At 43.8% G+C, this 16,325-nt stretch overlaps 1 protein-coding gene across 1 annotated transcript in view; it reads right to left on the bottom strand.

The window, feature by feature from the left end:
- Positions 1 to 7,917: 7,917 nt before the first annotated feature.
- The window catches only part of LOC119029286 (diencephalon/mesencephalon homeobox protein 1-B-like), a 43,216-nt gene continuing 34,808 nt past the window's right edge, over positions 7,918 to 16,325 (bottom strand). The window contains exons 3-7 of the mRNA XM_037116014.1: positions 13,162 to 13,563; positions 10,786 to 10,953; positions 10,458 to 10,636; positions 9,810 to 10,275; positions 7,918 to 9,636 (exon numbers count right to left, since the gene is read on the bottom strand). Coding sequence (XP_036971909.1) covers positions 9,218 to 9,636; positions 9,810 to 10,275; positions 10,458 to 10,636; positions 10,786 to 10,939 — 1,218 coding nt within the window. The 5' untranslated portion in view covers positions 10,940 to 10,953; positions 13,162 to 13,563 and the 3' untranslated portion in view covers positions 7,918 to 9,217. The remainder of the gene's footprint in view (positions 9,637 to 9,809; positions 10,276 to 10,457; positions 10,637 to 10,785; positions 10,954 to 13,161; positions 13,564 to 16,325) is intronic.

Genomic DNA, 16,325 nt, shown 5'->3' with positions numbered 1-16,325 from the left:
TTAGGATCCACTGCTGTCATTTGTTTCCACAACAGAAATGTTGTCACCCGTGACCCATTGTGAACAGGTCAGATGTGATCCTCCGTTCCTTCCTCTGCTCGTGTGTGTGAGCCATTTTGTTATCTGATAGTCACGAAAATGTAAAACCTGTACAGTAAACCCGTTTGTCTTTGAATATTTAATGAGCTGAGTTTATAAAGTGTGGCACACCTTCGAGTCATCGAGCAGAGGTGAGAGCATGAAAAACCTTATTTCCTTCCCTTCGTCCTCATCCTCCACCTCTCCCTCTCTATCACTGTGCCACAGATGAGCGCGGATCATTTCCATTCCTTTGTGAGTGATTGTTGCATTCATGCCGTAGCAGGAAACAGAAAAGAGATAAAGGTGACTAATGACACATGGCGCCTCCATCTACAAGGCCAGCGCACCGTGTCGTCATATTGTGATTACCCTGTGCTATTGTAAATATGTGTTTCTGTTGGGTTTACATAAATTTACATATGTTTCAAAACTCTCCTGGGATGGGAAACCATTAAGGACAATGTTAGCATTTTCCATTACAATCACCTGCGTTTGCGCTGCTGTCTCATTGAATGGAAATGGCCGTGTGCGGGCGGTAGAGGAAGGAGGGCACATTAGGCGAGGAGGAGAGCTGGAATTGAGAGGTTGTTCTTAGCATTATCTGTGGCACATAGAGAGAGAGTGTGTGGCTCTTGCTGTGCCACTCAGTCAGGGAGCATTAAGCTTTAAGAGGCAGTGAAGAGACTCAGGTCTTCAGAGGGAACTTGACATTGTTCATAAATCCCTCAGGATCTGAGACAGAGGCAGTGACAGATGCACACACGCACATACACACACACACGCGCTCAAAGTCAGCCTCCAAAATTGACCCATTAAATGCATTTAACAATTTGCCAATCATGTAGTATTTTATCAATTTATATTTTGTAGCACTTTGAAAAACATGACAGATGATCAAAGCAAAAGTGGTGTGTATTGCAAAAGAATATTTGTCAGTTTGCCGAATAGCAGTATAAACAAAAAAAAAATCTGTATTCAAAGGAAAAACGGTGAAATCCTAATCCAATCTTAATTTATTTACACAAAACACAACACTAGCATGAAACACATTTGTCACTTTTGTAAACCTGTAATAAGGATTTGATGTGTCTGAGTGTAACTGAAAATATTACGGAGAGGTGAAGGCACGGTACTTTATCATAAGAAAAAAAAAAAGCCTGGTAGCTGATCAGACAGACTACACACACAACACCCAACGCAACGTAACTGACCTCTCGTTTAACCCTCACCAAGCCCACAACCAAATCTTTGTCGAGCTGGTCTTCGTGTATTATCTAGTTTTCAAAACTGACCTGTTGTAAAAAAAAACTAGATAATATCTCATCTAATCTGATATCCAGGCACACACAGAGTCTGCGGTCAGGGACAAGAGACAGCAGATGACAATGAGTCAGTTTCAGCCACCAAAACATTTGCATTTTAGCAGACACTTTAGTCCAAAGCCACTTACAGTAATCCATACATACATTTATTCACTGATGGTGGTCGCTGCCAGAGTGAAATAAACAACTGGAGGACAACAATTAAGATTAGAGGGCAGTCAGCCTCTACTTAGTAGAGCACTTACTTCTACCAACAGTCATCTTTAATTCAATCAAGCCAACCATGTATCAACCATAACTGTTCACCTGATCTAGGCTCTGCAGTAAATTGTACTCATTCATAGATACCAGCCACCTTAATACGCGGGATATTTTCCATCATGATCCGTGCATTGTTCCCTGAGAAGTTAACGCAAATCTAGAAAAACACCTTATCTCACAATGTTAAAGAAAGTGAGAAGCAAATTCTTGGATCTCTCGCATTATCCCGATCCGCACCAAAAGTTAATGAGATCTATTCTGGGACGAGAGCTATCCTCCATCCAAGTTTCGTGGGAAGTCTGTTGGGTTGTTTTTGTGTAATCCTGCAGACAAACCAACAAACAGACGTGGGCACCAACATAACCTCCTTGCCGGAGGTAACGAGGGCTCATTCACTGGTAAGAAAGAAGAGTGCACTGTTTATTTGGTTGTGTTTGTGAGAGAGCTGCATGTGTGCATAACAGATCAAATGTGGAAGCATTGCTGCTACCGTCGATCCCTCTTACAGTCGACACAGAGTTCTGCAGACTTTTGCAACTTTTTATCCACGGCGCGAAACAGCTCAACTAAGAAAATGTTTTAAATGTCATGGTGTAGTTGTGATGCTATGCATAATATACAGATGCACGCAAAAACAAACGTAAGACAATAGAATGGAGGAGTTTGAGAAGTTGGATGTTGAGGGCATCTGGCCAAAGCTCAGCCTGTTGTAATCATGCAGCAGAACCATCCAGAAGCCCCGGCAGGCCAAAGTGCTCTTCTCATGTAACGTCTCATTGGTAAGAGCAGCAAACACCTCATTTACAGGAACCTTAGACTATAAGATCAGGTACTTTAAAAGCAATCCTAACACATTCAGACCCCGCCTGTGTGCCGGCAAATAAAACACCTTGGTATCGCCCCAACTAAACTAGGATGATTCTGTCTTAATGTCCCATTTCAGGGACCAAGGAGCCCATAGTCTTTATGGCTCCACAGAATTGCAGGTAGTAATGTTTGACACAGCAGGGCTCCTGCCTTTCAGATGATCAAAGTGACAAGTTCAGCCTGCAACCAGAGCCACTTACAGCAGGAATCAAGAAGCAGCAAGATTGGCAGCTTTTAGGTCTTTGGTCCATTTCATCAGCCATTACTACCAGCGGAGGCGACGTGCTGTGGAGGACGAGCGGGAGGAGGGGAAGGCAGATTAACAGACAGCTGATACAGGTGTATAGGCGGTATCAGACAGCAGCTCTGTCAATACAGCAGGCTCCAAATTTCTTCAGAAGGGGCTGGGATCCCCAAAGTATGCCCACCGATTTCACTATGACAGGATTAACTGGGAGCTCCGTATGATTTTCTCAGATTCTGTGACTCAACAATTCAGTGATCCACGTTCTATCGGCTTTAAAGGCCCCTATCCCAAGTTTCAAAAGCTTACCCTTCGGACAAGGGACAGTCTTTTTCTCCCGTGCGGTTCCGCTTTCCCTTTTTTGCTGCATTCAGTTGTTCATCAACCCCCGCGTCCTCGCCAGCTCTCCCATCCTCCCTCCTCTGCACATCTGCTAGGTCTGAGTTTTCCTTTCTTCCCTCCAGCGCCTTGCTTGGCCCAAGGCCCTTACAGCCAAATTGGTTTACATTGGAGAGATAAATGCTCTGCAAATGCGCTTAAACACGTACAGTAAAAAATGCAGACAGTGCGTGTCAGGATTATCACCCAAGTCAGGGGGAGAAAGGAGAGCGTCTCTGTAGCACAAAGCTGGGGAGCCAGAGTGAAGCCTGCAGATATAGTCCGTCTCATCCACTTCTCAGGAGAAAGAGAGGAGGATTTAGCATTTGCATGCTAGTCTGTAATTCCTGGCATTATATAACTTGTCGCCAACAATCAAACTCCTGTGGTATTGTGAAAGTATTGTTTCACATGGGTGAGCAAAGTGTGGAGTTACACTCCTGGGGGAAGGGGTTTTGGTGGGAGCGTGGAGACAGCTGGTCCAAGATGCATGGCAGGGACCACCCCACGAGCCAAGTCGAGAACTAATCTGCAGCACAGCCTCTGCAGAACGTGCACCTCAAAATCCATCCCCAAAAATTCAGTTTAGAGTATAAATGAGGTACCTGAACAGTGAGTGATCCAAAGTGCTACAGCTTTGGAGGGAAAGTTTTTAAGTCCCAATGATTGCGTCTGCTGGACCATACAGGTGGTGATTAGAGATGTTTCTTCATGAATTACTCCCGTTTGTATTTCATACTTTCGTGATTTTTTAATGTAACATGTCCAGAAGCCATATTTGCTTAAGTTCATCACATTTTTCACCCGAAAAATCTGTTTTGTGTGTGATGTGAACTATAGAATTGTGGTTCTCACACATGTGAGGTCTTTCATTTCAAATTTGACATTTCTGAAAATCACGTGTCATCTATTACATGTGACAAAAATGTGAGTGAATGCCTTTTTTTACATGTGATAAACATGATAGTCGTATTCTGTCTCAGGGCCTACAGAGGGTGTTAAATGCTGTGTCTCTTTTTGCTTGAGATTAAAGGTTTATAGTATAAGGCTGGCAACACTATATGTATTATAATATTTTTCATTATTTTATACTATTATGTTTTAATACCAGTCAACAAATCCCATGAAAAGACAAAGAACAACACTGTTAGTGTGTCACTATTGAAGATATAAATCTTAAAGAACAGATTTAAAATATATATACTGCATAGATAGTCTATCTGAATTCATATACCTTTAAAAATGCTCATTTCCTAGAGCTGCAACTTTATAGCAAATGTTATTTAAGGCAACGCCCCCCCCACACACAGTTTCACAGACTCTAACACCCCTGTTGTAAATGCAAATCCGCTGCATTTGGGTCCGACTTAAGATCAACTACAGCGCCTGTGTTTATTGTAATGAGGGAAGCATGAAACTTGGTACAGCTGTACAGTTTGGGGCCCTGAACATTTTAAGAGACTGGAACTGTTGCAAAAAGCACCTCATGGTGCCATAGCTGAATTTTTTATTTTGCTTCATTTCTCCTGAATCAAACATGATAACATAAAAAAAGGTGATGAAAATGTGGCTCACTCGGCTGGATACTTTTATTTTTCATTATTCTCTTTCTCAAAATGTTTTTAACCGTTACTGCGGTGCTACAATGGGCAACTGTATATATGATTGTGAAACGTATCCAATGAAGAATAGCAAAAAGCACCAGCTCCCTTTGAGTCATTATTGGTAAGTCATTTTGTCACATTCATATAGAAAGTTCATGAGAATTTGGGCAAATTTGTATTTTTAGCCCAGAAAAAGTCTATATATCAGGGAGCTGGTGTCCTCAAATGTGTCATCTGGATGAAAATAAAAATGTAAACACACCCTTTTCTCATGCTAATTTATCCAGTAAGTGTCAACCCACCTGCTGAAAGGAAGTAGGAAACAGGAAATGAAATCTACAGTGTTGAAAGTTTTACAGGGGAGAAACACCCAGATGTTTCATTGGATTGTCCCAGCCACATTTTAGATTCTTTCTACACTCATGAACACAGGCCTGGTAGTTTTCGATTACATATTATAACTTTAAAGGGTACATTTTTTAAAAAAGAGAGAGAATATCAGAATGATGATAATAAGAAGAAGAATCAGTAATATAGGATAAACCAATCAGAACAGAGAGCCTGATGTAGCCGTGGCATTACGAGATGACAGAGGTCTCACTTGGTGAAGACAGATACATCGACAAACGGGTCCCTGAAGATTCAGGAAACAGCATCCCTCCCTCCGTCCCTCCATCCATCCACACCCCCACCCCCACCTGCTGCTGCCTCTGCTGCCGTCGTCCCCCTGTAGTACACCAAGCTGCCGTCCCTGTCCACTAGCATCATTATAAGAACCCCTCCACATGCCCTGCCATGGGGATTTGGGTGTTAAAACTTTCAAGAAAGACCACCCCCCACACCCCCCCATTCCCTAAAAAAGCCCCCTTTTTCTCATCCCCATGACCTACGCCTCCCTCCCAAATCAACGCCGTCCCCCCTCAGACCTCCCAACACAAAGCCCTCAGAGCAAAACCCCGCACAGAAAATCATAGCACACCATTCAATCATTGTTTTTTCCCCTCTCTCACCCCTTTTATGGTCCCACTAAAGGTTTTAGCCGGGCAGAGAAGGAGGGCTGTCACTGAGGAAACCTTAGCCCATTGATGAAGTGACAGGAGCTGCCAGAATATGATCCTAATCCTGTTTCCAGCATTCTTTTAGCCCGCTGGCATCGCAATTCCTCCACACATTCTCTGAGCTGTCAACTAGGAAAATCCCTCTAATAGCGCATTGCCCAGATACACATCAAAGAGCTCCTGGAAACCTTCAGCGGCTTAGCTGCCATAGACACACACACAAACACACACACACACACACACACACACACACACACACACACACTCTCTCTCTCTCTCTCTCTCTCTCTCTCTCTCTCTCTCTCTCTCTCACACACACACACACATAAACACAGCATTCCCATTAACTTACACCCATATGATCGTTACGTACACATAAAACCCAGACATTCATGACAAATTGACCACGTACTTAAAGAGTATGCCTGGGAGAAAAAAAAAAGCCCAAAGGCGGCTGTGCGAGTTGTCTTTGCAGCCCCAAATTTATTTTTATGCACTGTATCACACACACACACACCAGCCCTCTCACCTCCCTTTCTCTACGAAGACAGTGATATAATCTTTACGGTCATGGAGCGAGGAAGCGGGAAAAGACCGGGGGGGGGGGGGGTAAAACAAAACAAAAAAAAAAAAAGGTGTCTGAACTTTGCTGACTCCAGGAACCCTTTCAATTCTATTTTATCTCATTCTATTCTTACTTAATCCATCGATATCCCAACCAAAGGTAATCTTCTTATGGCAAAGCATTCTGTTTCGGTGCAGCCAAACCTCGGCTGACAGGGTGGGGGAAGAGGGGGAGAGAGAGAGAGAGAGTGAAGGGTGGGTGGGTGGCTGGTGGATTGGAGACTCTTTAGAGCCTGACACTGTGCTTCAGTCATTTCATTTAGGATTAGTTATTCTGCGCTGGGTGAACAAGTGGCAGGCTCTCCCGCATGTGGTATGTAAACCCCACCACCGAGGATGGAAGACCTCCTGCGTCTAAATTATTTACGGTTCTGTCAAGGTGTCCTCAGGGGGACATATTAACCAATTTTTTTTTCTTCTTTGACTATAAAATATTGAATGTCGTTTGTAAGGAAATCTAAATTTGAGATTCCCATTTCTGTCGGAGAGGAGCTGGAGTCGGCGCGCCCTGAGCTAATCCCTCTCTTGTTTCAGAAGTCCTGTCACTCGAGAAACTTTGAGAAAAATGTTGTTTGGATGGTTTCTTTCAAGAAGGTCACTAAATGTATCAGCAGAATGTGGACGAGTTTTAGTTTTGATCATTATGACTTCTGTGTATTGTGTTGAAATGTTCGGCATGCTAACCAGTTAGCCACACCTAAACACCTCTAGCTGCCCGCCGAACTGAGCATCCAGCTGACTGCAGCTACAGTAGTTCACAGTCACTCTGGTGGTGTTCTGACCTGCATGAATACGAGTAATACGAATTCAATGAGTGAGCAACTTTTTTTCTTTTTACATATTTCACCTTTCAGGCCTTCATGTGAGCGCATGTTTGCATGTTGGTTGTGTTTGATTAACTCCTGGTTCAGGATAGACGGCTTGCCTGGACTCCTTCCGACTCATATTTTAGCTGAGAAAGGTTAAACGATACGGACACCCAGAGAAACGTCTGAAAACACAAAACTGCCTTTAAGAAAATTTGAATTTTAATGACGTTCGTGCAGAGTGTCTCCATTTCTTCAGTTCAAGTGCAGAAACGTCGCCTCGTGTTTTCTTTCTTTTCTTCCATTTTTACGAAGAGGCACTGGAGTCACACTGTAGCTTAAAGGTCCAGTGTGTAGAATTTGGGGGAACATATTTGCAGAAATAAAATATAATATTCAAAATGATGTTTAATCACCTGATGCTAAGAATCGTTTTTGTCTCTTCAGAATGAGCCTCAATAATCTGTAAAGGGAGCGCGCAGAAGATGGTGAGGCGAGGGGTATTTCATTGGTTGCAATCTTCAACCGCACCACTAGATGCCACTGGATCCTGCACGCTGGACCTTTAAAGCTCCCTCTCTGCTTTGTAAAATATTAAAATGAGGCAATGTGAGTCAGTGCGGGCAAACATTTTCATCTTATTTCTCCAACCGACGACACTGAGAACACGAGTCATTCTTAGGTGTGATTTATTCCCTTGCATTAAACAGATAAATTACTCACATTTTAAACAACTGAGAAATACATGTCTTGAATCTATATCGATATAATACATAGAGAATGGGCCTGTGCGTCTCTCTGCTGAAGTCACTGGCTGAGAAAAAAAGGTGGCGTCTCTGCTGAGTTCAGTCTGGCATCCAAGTGAGCAAAAAAAAAAAAAAAAGTCGGCCAGGATCATTTTATTTTTCGCCGCGTCTCCTCTAGTGTCGTTTCTGGCTGTCGGTCCTTTCGCTTCAAGCTACAGTTGCAGCCGAACGCTTACTCTCCATTCACACGAGGAGTTGCTCTTCAGCCGGGTCGACAGAGGCGAACACTGAGGGATATTTACAACGCTCACTGGATTCTCTGCAGGCTGAGCTGAGTGCTGTAACTTAAACAAGGAGAGTCACGTGTCGTCTGCAAAAGAAATACAGCTGAATGGGGGATTATGTTGAGCGATCTGAGCTTTATTTCTGATATCAGATCTGGTGTGACTTCATTCTGTGTCTTGTGGCTGTAAGCCATGCTTCAGAGGGGGTGCATGCATGCATAGGGCCCCATTCAGGGGTTGGATCATAGAATATTTTAATATCTTATATCTGTCCTGGAATGAGGCTTTTCTATCCGGAACTTCACAGCGGAAGCTGAAGAGGAGTCGGATGCAAGCAAAGTTCCACAGGCAAAAAAAAGTACAGTTCAGTCAGTCCAGGTGGGATTCTTTTCATTTTCAAGTCCATTGAGTTCTTGTCATAATCTTACTTTCTGTTAAGTCTATCCAGCCGAGGTGCTTTTCATGTTCTGGTGTGCTCCCAGCGGTGAGCCGCATGCCCATACGATGACGATGATGAGGTGACTGCCCAGGGCCCCCCGAACTAAAGTGCTGCTCTAAAAAACGTTTTGTGGTCTTCACACGTGCATGAAAAATGTGCTTTGTCTGCTTGGTTCTGATTTTGAAATTGGATTTATTTGAAATCTAGAAAGATTAAATAAAAAGCAGTTGTTTGATAAAAATAAGGTGGAAACAAGCACAAATTTAGAAGAGGACTTTCGAAATTTGAAATCGTCAGGAAGGCCAATTTTGCAGGGACCAAAGCAGCTAAATGAGTGTTTGGCGATGTGATTAAGTTTAGAGTGGATACACATTGTTGCTGAGGCAAAGAGGAAAGTGAAGGGTGGGGGGGGTGGGCCAGAGTCCCCTCCTGTTGACTGGGACCATAACTCGTAGGTACGGCCCTGACGAGTGGGCGAGCACACAGAGGGAGCAGCCTGAGCTTCAGTTGGGGAGCGTGTCCAGTCCGAGCGACGCCGCATGCTGCTTGGCCCTCAGCCGGAGGTTCTCGATGCTGGTGGTCTTGCTGTTGAGGCTTCCGGGGAGGCTGCCCGGCGCCGTCTGCAGCAGCGGGCTGTTCCACACCTGCTGGGCCTGCGACAGGGTCTGGTAGTAGGACTGGCAGGGCAGCGAGCCCAGCGGGGACGGCATGTTGACGTTCATGCCCAGGTAGGGCAGAGAGGACGGCGTGCTCATGTCAAAGGACGGGTAGTGCACCAGGTTGTTGGTGGCGGCCATGTGCTGCCGAAACTGCTCCTGCAGCCGGAAGAGGCTGAGAGGGGACGAGGCGTAGGAGTTGCTTTGTGCCAGACCGCTGGACGCGCTGCTGGAGGACGGCAGGGCGGGGGAGCTCAGGGGAGAGTCTGAGAGACAGGAAGACACAAGGAGGACGACTTTAGTATCTATGGACGCACACAATGACATGTCTTGCATACATGTTTTTTGTGTGTGTATCCTGTAAATTGTGGTCTGTCGTTAAGCCTTTAGATATGGTTACATTCTGTAACATGACACATCGGAATGACGGGAAGGGTACCTGATGTGGGGCTCAGACGTTTGCAGGATGGAGAGCTGCTCCCCGGCTGCGCTCCGCCCTCCCCTTGCATCTCCTCCGGGATCTTCACCCTCGCCTCCCCTCGCATTTCGTCCTCGTCCCTGTCGCCGTTGTCCTCTGCTGCCGACTCGCTGTCTGACGGCTCTGGGGAGGTGACGTTCACCTCCACGCTCATCTCTCCAGGCTGCGGCCGTGCTGCTGCCAGCCTCTCTGTCTCTGAGTGGCAGGAGGAGGAGGAGGAGGGAGGAGGAGGAGTGTGGGCTTCAGGGACCAGGGTGGTGGTGGTGGTGGTGGTGCTGCTGCTGCTGCTGGTGGTGGTGAGGTCAGTCTTGGACTCGTCTGTAGAGCCCTCCGCAGCTCCGGATGCCTCCTTCTGTTTCTGGAGCTGCTCCTTCTGCAGGCTGCGCTGCTTCTTACGGAACTTGGCCCGGCGGTTCTTGAACCACACCTGCCAGATGCATCGACAGACAACTTTAACCGTCTTGTCTTCACATGTTTTGTGCATTGTCCCTTCTAACGACTCAAGATGGGATTAAAGTTCACCATTTAACTGAGGGTCTGGGTGAAACATGCACACAGCCCAGGAGATAAATTCACTCTGAGGGTGTTTTTTTTTTTTGTTTTCTTTACCTGAACGCGTGCCTCGGGCAGGTTGGTGCACATGGCCAGACGCTCACGCATCACCACGTCAGGGTAGTGGGTCTTCTGGAAGGTTTTCTCCAGGGCCTCCAGCTGCTGGGCGGTGAAGGCCGTCCGACTGCGCCGCTGCTTTCGGTGCTGGGAGCCATACCGGGCCTCAAGGATAATGTCTTGAAATGTGCAGCCGTTGAGAAAACAAGAAACACGACCAGTTTAAATGAAGGCCGGGGTCGGGGGGCGTTTGAGCACCCAGAGGATCGATGGCGACACCTTGAATCATTTTAAACATCCGACAACAAAATGAGCTACTGATTCTTACCAGCCAGCCTCTCAGCAAGAGTGAGGGCATGCACCGAGGGCCTGTAGTCAGGCGCATGCTGGGCCTGCTGCGCCGCCTGCTGGTGGAGGTTGTACATGGCGCTCAGTGAGTTCATGGCGTGGAGCGAGTAGCCGTTCACCCCGTAGTGCTGCATGACGGGCGAGCTGTCTGCAGAGAGAGAGAGAGAGAGAGAGGAGCTGTGAGAGTCAGGCCTCCTTCTAAATTAAACCGTTTCCAGGTTTCCAGTTGTAGCGCCTTTAAAAACATCTGCTTGCTGCAGCCTGACTAATTGAAATGGCAACAGGTGAGCATTAAAAGTAAAAAAAAAAAAAAAAAAGATTCTTTAATCTTATTATTATGATTATATTGATAAATTCAAAGAGATTATTAACACATCTGACACCGTTCGTGTGGGATGGCAGTCAGGCAAAACGAAACGGAACATTTTAGAAAGTGTTTTTTGTTTTTATTTTTTTATTTTATTAGTGTGAGTGTTTGCTCACATTTAAATCTTCAGGGGACCAAATAAATATCACGGTCTGAAACTATTAATGTGCAGTAATATTATAGCTAAGCTTTGATGAAAGCAACACTGAATCATTTGGGGACAGATTTCGTTTTAGCTGAGGTGCAAAAAAAAAAATAAAAATAAAAAAATAGAAATTTAAATAGAAAACAGTTATTACAATTTATGTTTAGCACTTAATTCTATAATAATAGTAATATTTTTTAGTAATATAAATAAAGATAAATATTCATGTTTGAATTATGAAAGTGGTCAAGATGATCGCTAGATTTATTTATTCTCCACCAAATTAATATGAAAGAAAAATCCCCACATGCATAATAATTATGATGATAATAATATTATTTGTTCCCCTCCTGGTCTCATTCAACCATTTCCGATCAGATTAAACATTCAGTCTGCGGACTTTTTTAATTGGAATCACTCCCTCTACGCTGACACGCTGCTGAAGCTCCGCGGGCTGCACTGACAGCAGGTGCGTCCAAATATTTACTTTGCGCCCCGAGAGTCTGACTCGAGTGTGTGTGTGTGTGTGTGTGTGTGTGTGTGTGTGTGTGTGTGTGTTGAGGGGGGGAGCGGTTTATTTCAATCTGTGGCGGGTCCCAGGTCAGCCTCAGACGCCCGGAGGCTGCCGGAGACGTGTGACAAGGTCCTCAGTGAAATATGAAATATGCGGCAGGATCCCCCGGTCTGGTCGGGCCGCTGTCTGATGTGGCTGCAAAACAGGCTCCAACTATTCAGGAAGGCTGTTAATGCATCACCAGGGCCTGACACGCGAAGGACCGGCCACGCTGTGCGTGTGTGTGAGTGTGATGAAAACGTGTGACCGACCAATTAAATAACATTTTTTTCTCCCCTTTTTTTACATGTGTGTTCCTTTGCATTATTGTACCAAACAGCCTCTGGCTAGATTCATGTAATCTGTTCGATTTACTTTGTTTCTTCTTCTTTCTTTCTTCCTTTTTTTTTTTTTTTTTACATTTTTTTTTTAATCTGCAGCTTAAAAAATCACAACATACGGCTCTTCTTCTTTCAGGACAATGTCACGCAGCCGCCGGCTCTGATTTAAGGCTAATTATGCTAATTGCCGCGGATTTATGAGTTATACAGCATTTAACTGAAGACTGCCTCGGGGCCCGGAGCTCTGTGATGCCCGGACAGCAGCGCGCACAAATATAAAGGTGCATGTTGTAGTTTTGGGGAAGGGAAGAGAAGAGGAAATGCACAATAAAACAAACTAAATAAACAAACCCTTTTGTTTTCATGTTTGTGTCAGGTGAATAAACAAACTGACCTGAGAGAACAACACAGGTTCACACTTTGTTACTTTGTTTATGAGTGGCGGACTCTGCCACTTTTCTAGCTTCAAAGCGTGTTCTGGGGAAACTTATTTACCTCTGAGAGCAGCTTGTTTATCCAGATATTGTTAAAAATAAATAACTTATGAGTTTGTGTTATTGCCTCATGAATATTGTAAAAACAAAACTCTTGAGTTTGAATTTCTCCTTTAACCTAAAAATCAAGTAGCTAATAGCCTGTAAATGTAAACAAAAAAAACAAAACAAACAAATAAAACAAACAAAAACAATTAATTAAATAACGTTTATTTGTCTTGTTAGTGATCGCCTCTTAAAATTTGAAACTCTGTCAACTTAAATGAGAAAAAAAGACGCTCGTTTGGTTCAGCTGCGGTGTCGCGGTGTTGTTCCGGACCTTCGACTGATTCTGGTCCAACACGAAACTCCACTAACATTCACAACAAAAAAATAAATAAAAGTAAAAAAAAAAAAGACTCGTAAACCAAATGCCGACAGTTTCAGACAACTTGTACACGAGCCCGGACTTCTTACCTCTCTTTTCTCTCTCTGTCTGTGTATCTGAAGCGAAATATTTCCACCGGCACCAGAAAATGTTTCCTCTCAGATCTTCGTCTCTAAAATCCGCGGGCACTCGTTCATTCTCTCGCGTCTTCGGTGTGTCTTCATGCGGTGTGGTATCCTGAGAGCGTCCCCGGCGGCTCCTGCTCTGCTCCTGCTCCGTCCTCCGGCTCTCCTCTCTGTGGATGTGGGAGGATGCTGAGCTGCCATCTATCGGCCTTTAAAGCGCTCCGGGCGGGGGGTCACCGGGGCGCACGCACGCTCCCTCCTCTGCGCCAATCACGTCGCTCTCCCTCTCCACCCACAGCGCCCCCGCCCTCCTCCGTCACCGCGCCGCTCACCTCAGACATCGTGTCCCTGCAGTCGAGGCGCCGACTTTTATAAAAGCAAGGGAATAAAAAAAAAAAAAAAACATTTAGTCGTTTTTAATTTTTCTTATGAGTTTTTAGCTGCTTTAACTCTCATCTCGCTGTTATTATTAAATCTTCAGTTTATAATAATAACAACATTAATGATAACAATAATAATGTTTTTGTTTTTTAGGGGGATGATTTGAGGACGAAGTTACACATACAATTAAATGTAACTTAATGCTTTAAAACTGATTTGAGGAAAACTTTTCTCCATCATCTGTTATTTATTTTATATTTTTAAAAATCTCTGAGTCTCCCTGAAAACCTGCCACTTTTATTTGTTTTTCACTTTTTCCTTTATGTGTCTTCTGCAAGTGACTATAAATCCTCTTACTTTATTTTTAGCACAGCAGTAGTTTTGTAGTTGATTTGATATTCATAATATCATTAAATAGCTAACAAACACTCAAATGTCATTACGTCAATACTTTTTGTATTGATTGTATTTTATGACTAATGTCATACATACTGCTCGACTTAAATTTAGAAAAATAAAGAATTTCATGTAAATATTTGCCTCAGCAGATCATCTTTTGAAAAAAATAAAATAAAATACAAGAATAAAATAAATTGAACTCCAGCTCATTTAAAGCTGGAATTCAGCCAATAAAGGCTCGACAACAGAGGTCTTCATTAAATGTCATGCGCACCGGCCTGCGCCGCTCCTCCGCGGTGACTCTCAGGTTAATTCCGGGCTTTAATTTTATTTTCCTCCCGCCTCGGTGTGACTGCGTGTTCGGTGGGAAAAAACGCGGCTGAGATGGAGAGATGCGGGCTTGGGGGGCTCCACCGCCGCCTCCAGCAGCTCCCCGGCCCCGAGGGATTTGGGTTAGGATTGGGTAGACAAGACGCCATTTCACCCTCCAAAAAAATGTCTTAAAATGACTGCTGGTAAGAGGATTAAAACAATAATGCCCCCCTCTCTCTTCTCCGAGGTTTTTTAGAAAAGATTTCTTCTCCCGGAGAAAAACCGTTTAGGCTGGAATTAAGGGCAGCGGAAAGTAGCCTTTTAATGTAAAGCTTGCATATTTTGTTGAATTTTTTTTTTTTTTCCCTCTGAGAGAGTGAGAGAGAAGGAGGAAGGTGGTGGAGAGGTGGCGGAGAGGAGGAGGAGGAGGGAGTGAGATCAAATCCTTAAACTCAATTTGATCTTTGGCCACATTCATTTGCAGAACTTCAGAGTCCTGGCAGCCGAAGTGTGAGAGGAGAATGTGATCTGAGGTCAGTTGTACAGGCTGCCACTGCCCCCCCCCCCCTCCCTTTTCTGCTTTAATTAAACTTCTTATATAATTTGGGGGGGGGGAATCCAAAATATGAAAGCAACAAAAGTAAAAGGATCTTTTTTTTAATTATTATTCTTCGACGTGAACAACAAGCAACAAGTGGTCCATCAGCGCGCCAATGATCATTTCTGTGAGTTAACGAGTCACAAAATAATAATAATTTTCAAATGTTTTTATTATTATTATTATTCTTTCTTATAACTTCTGTTTTTCTTCTGTGTGCGTCAGTATGGCTTTGCAGAGCATTTAGGTCGAGAGGAGGCAAAAAAAAAAAGGAAAAAAAAAAGCGAGAGAGAAAAAAAATCGGATTAACTTGTGAACCGATGGAAATAAGAACTTAAACTGGAGGTAAATCTGTCCAGTGTCTCTTTGTGGAGACCGTTTCTAAAGCAATTAAAGCGAGAAGGAATTCCTCTCAGCTGCTCTTCCTCAAATCAGCTTTTTTTTTTTTTTCCTACGGAACTTAATGCGGGCTAATGTCCAGCGTGGCTGAGGGCTTTAATGCAAGTGTCAAGAGGGCCTGCTATTAGAGTGATATTAGGCCAGCGGAGCAGCAGCAGCAACCACCACCCTCCTCCTCCTCCTCACCATGCAGGGGTGGAGTGGACAGCGAGCTCACAACTGACTCACTTCACTTCACACAGATTTTAATTATTATTGATAATTGTAATTATTAATAAAAAGAAAAGTACATATATTCGAGGATTTCTAGAATAACAATCAGAGGATTTAAATGTTAAGTTTTATAAACATATTTCTTTCTGTGGGTCCACTTGAAGTTGTGATGCCTGTTTTGTCAGCTCGACTGCAGACTCGCGTTGTGTCATCCACGCAAACTCCAGAGTTACAATTGCAGATTATCGAGAAATGATGATATTTTAAGTGTGTTTTGCTCAAAGTTTAACTGCGGTTTGTGTCTTCAGCCCCACAAAGTCAAACAGCAGAGAAGAAAATGTGAGATTTTCTGATACAGTCCTAAACCTGAGTGTACCTGGAGCTCTTCTTAACTTCCTGATGTGTTTCTATTGTCTTTAATGTGCCTTGTTGTGATTATCATATGTTTTGTTTGTTTGTTTTTTTATTGTACCTTTTTGCAAATGCTAGCAGAGAGACATTTCTGTGGCTTTCAGGCAAAATGCAGCCAACGAGGTATTTTTTTCTGTATCTCCTTATTTTACATTCATCTGGACAAAAGTGAGCATTTCCCCGAGGTGTGTGGAAGACTGCAGGTGTGTGTATTTGTTGGGAAATCTGAAGGTCCTCCCCTAAGAAAAAATGTGTGTTTCTCAATTTAGAAAATATGTAATTTCACAGAATTATTTCCAAGTCTGTGTGCAAAAAGTTGAACAAACTCTTAGATTACAATGAAAAAAGCTTCCGAGACAAGACTTCAGACCAAATGCAACCAAATCTGAAATTGATGCTGCACCTATAAGCCTTA

The sequence above is a fragment of the Acanthopagrus latus genome, chromosome 11 (assembly GCF_904848185.1).
Source record: "Acanthopagrus latus isolate v.2019 chromosome 11, fAcaLat1.1, whole genome shotgun sequence".
In the NCBI taxonomy this organism is placed as follows: Eukaryota; Metazoa; Chordata; class Actinopteri; order Spariformes; family Sparidae; genus Acanthopagrus; species Acanthopagrus latus.
This window is presented reverse-complemented; position numbering and strand designations above follow the sequence as displayed.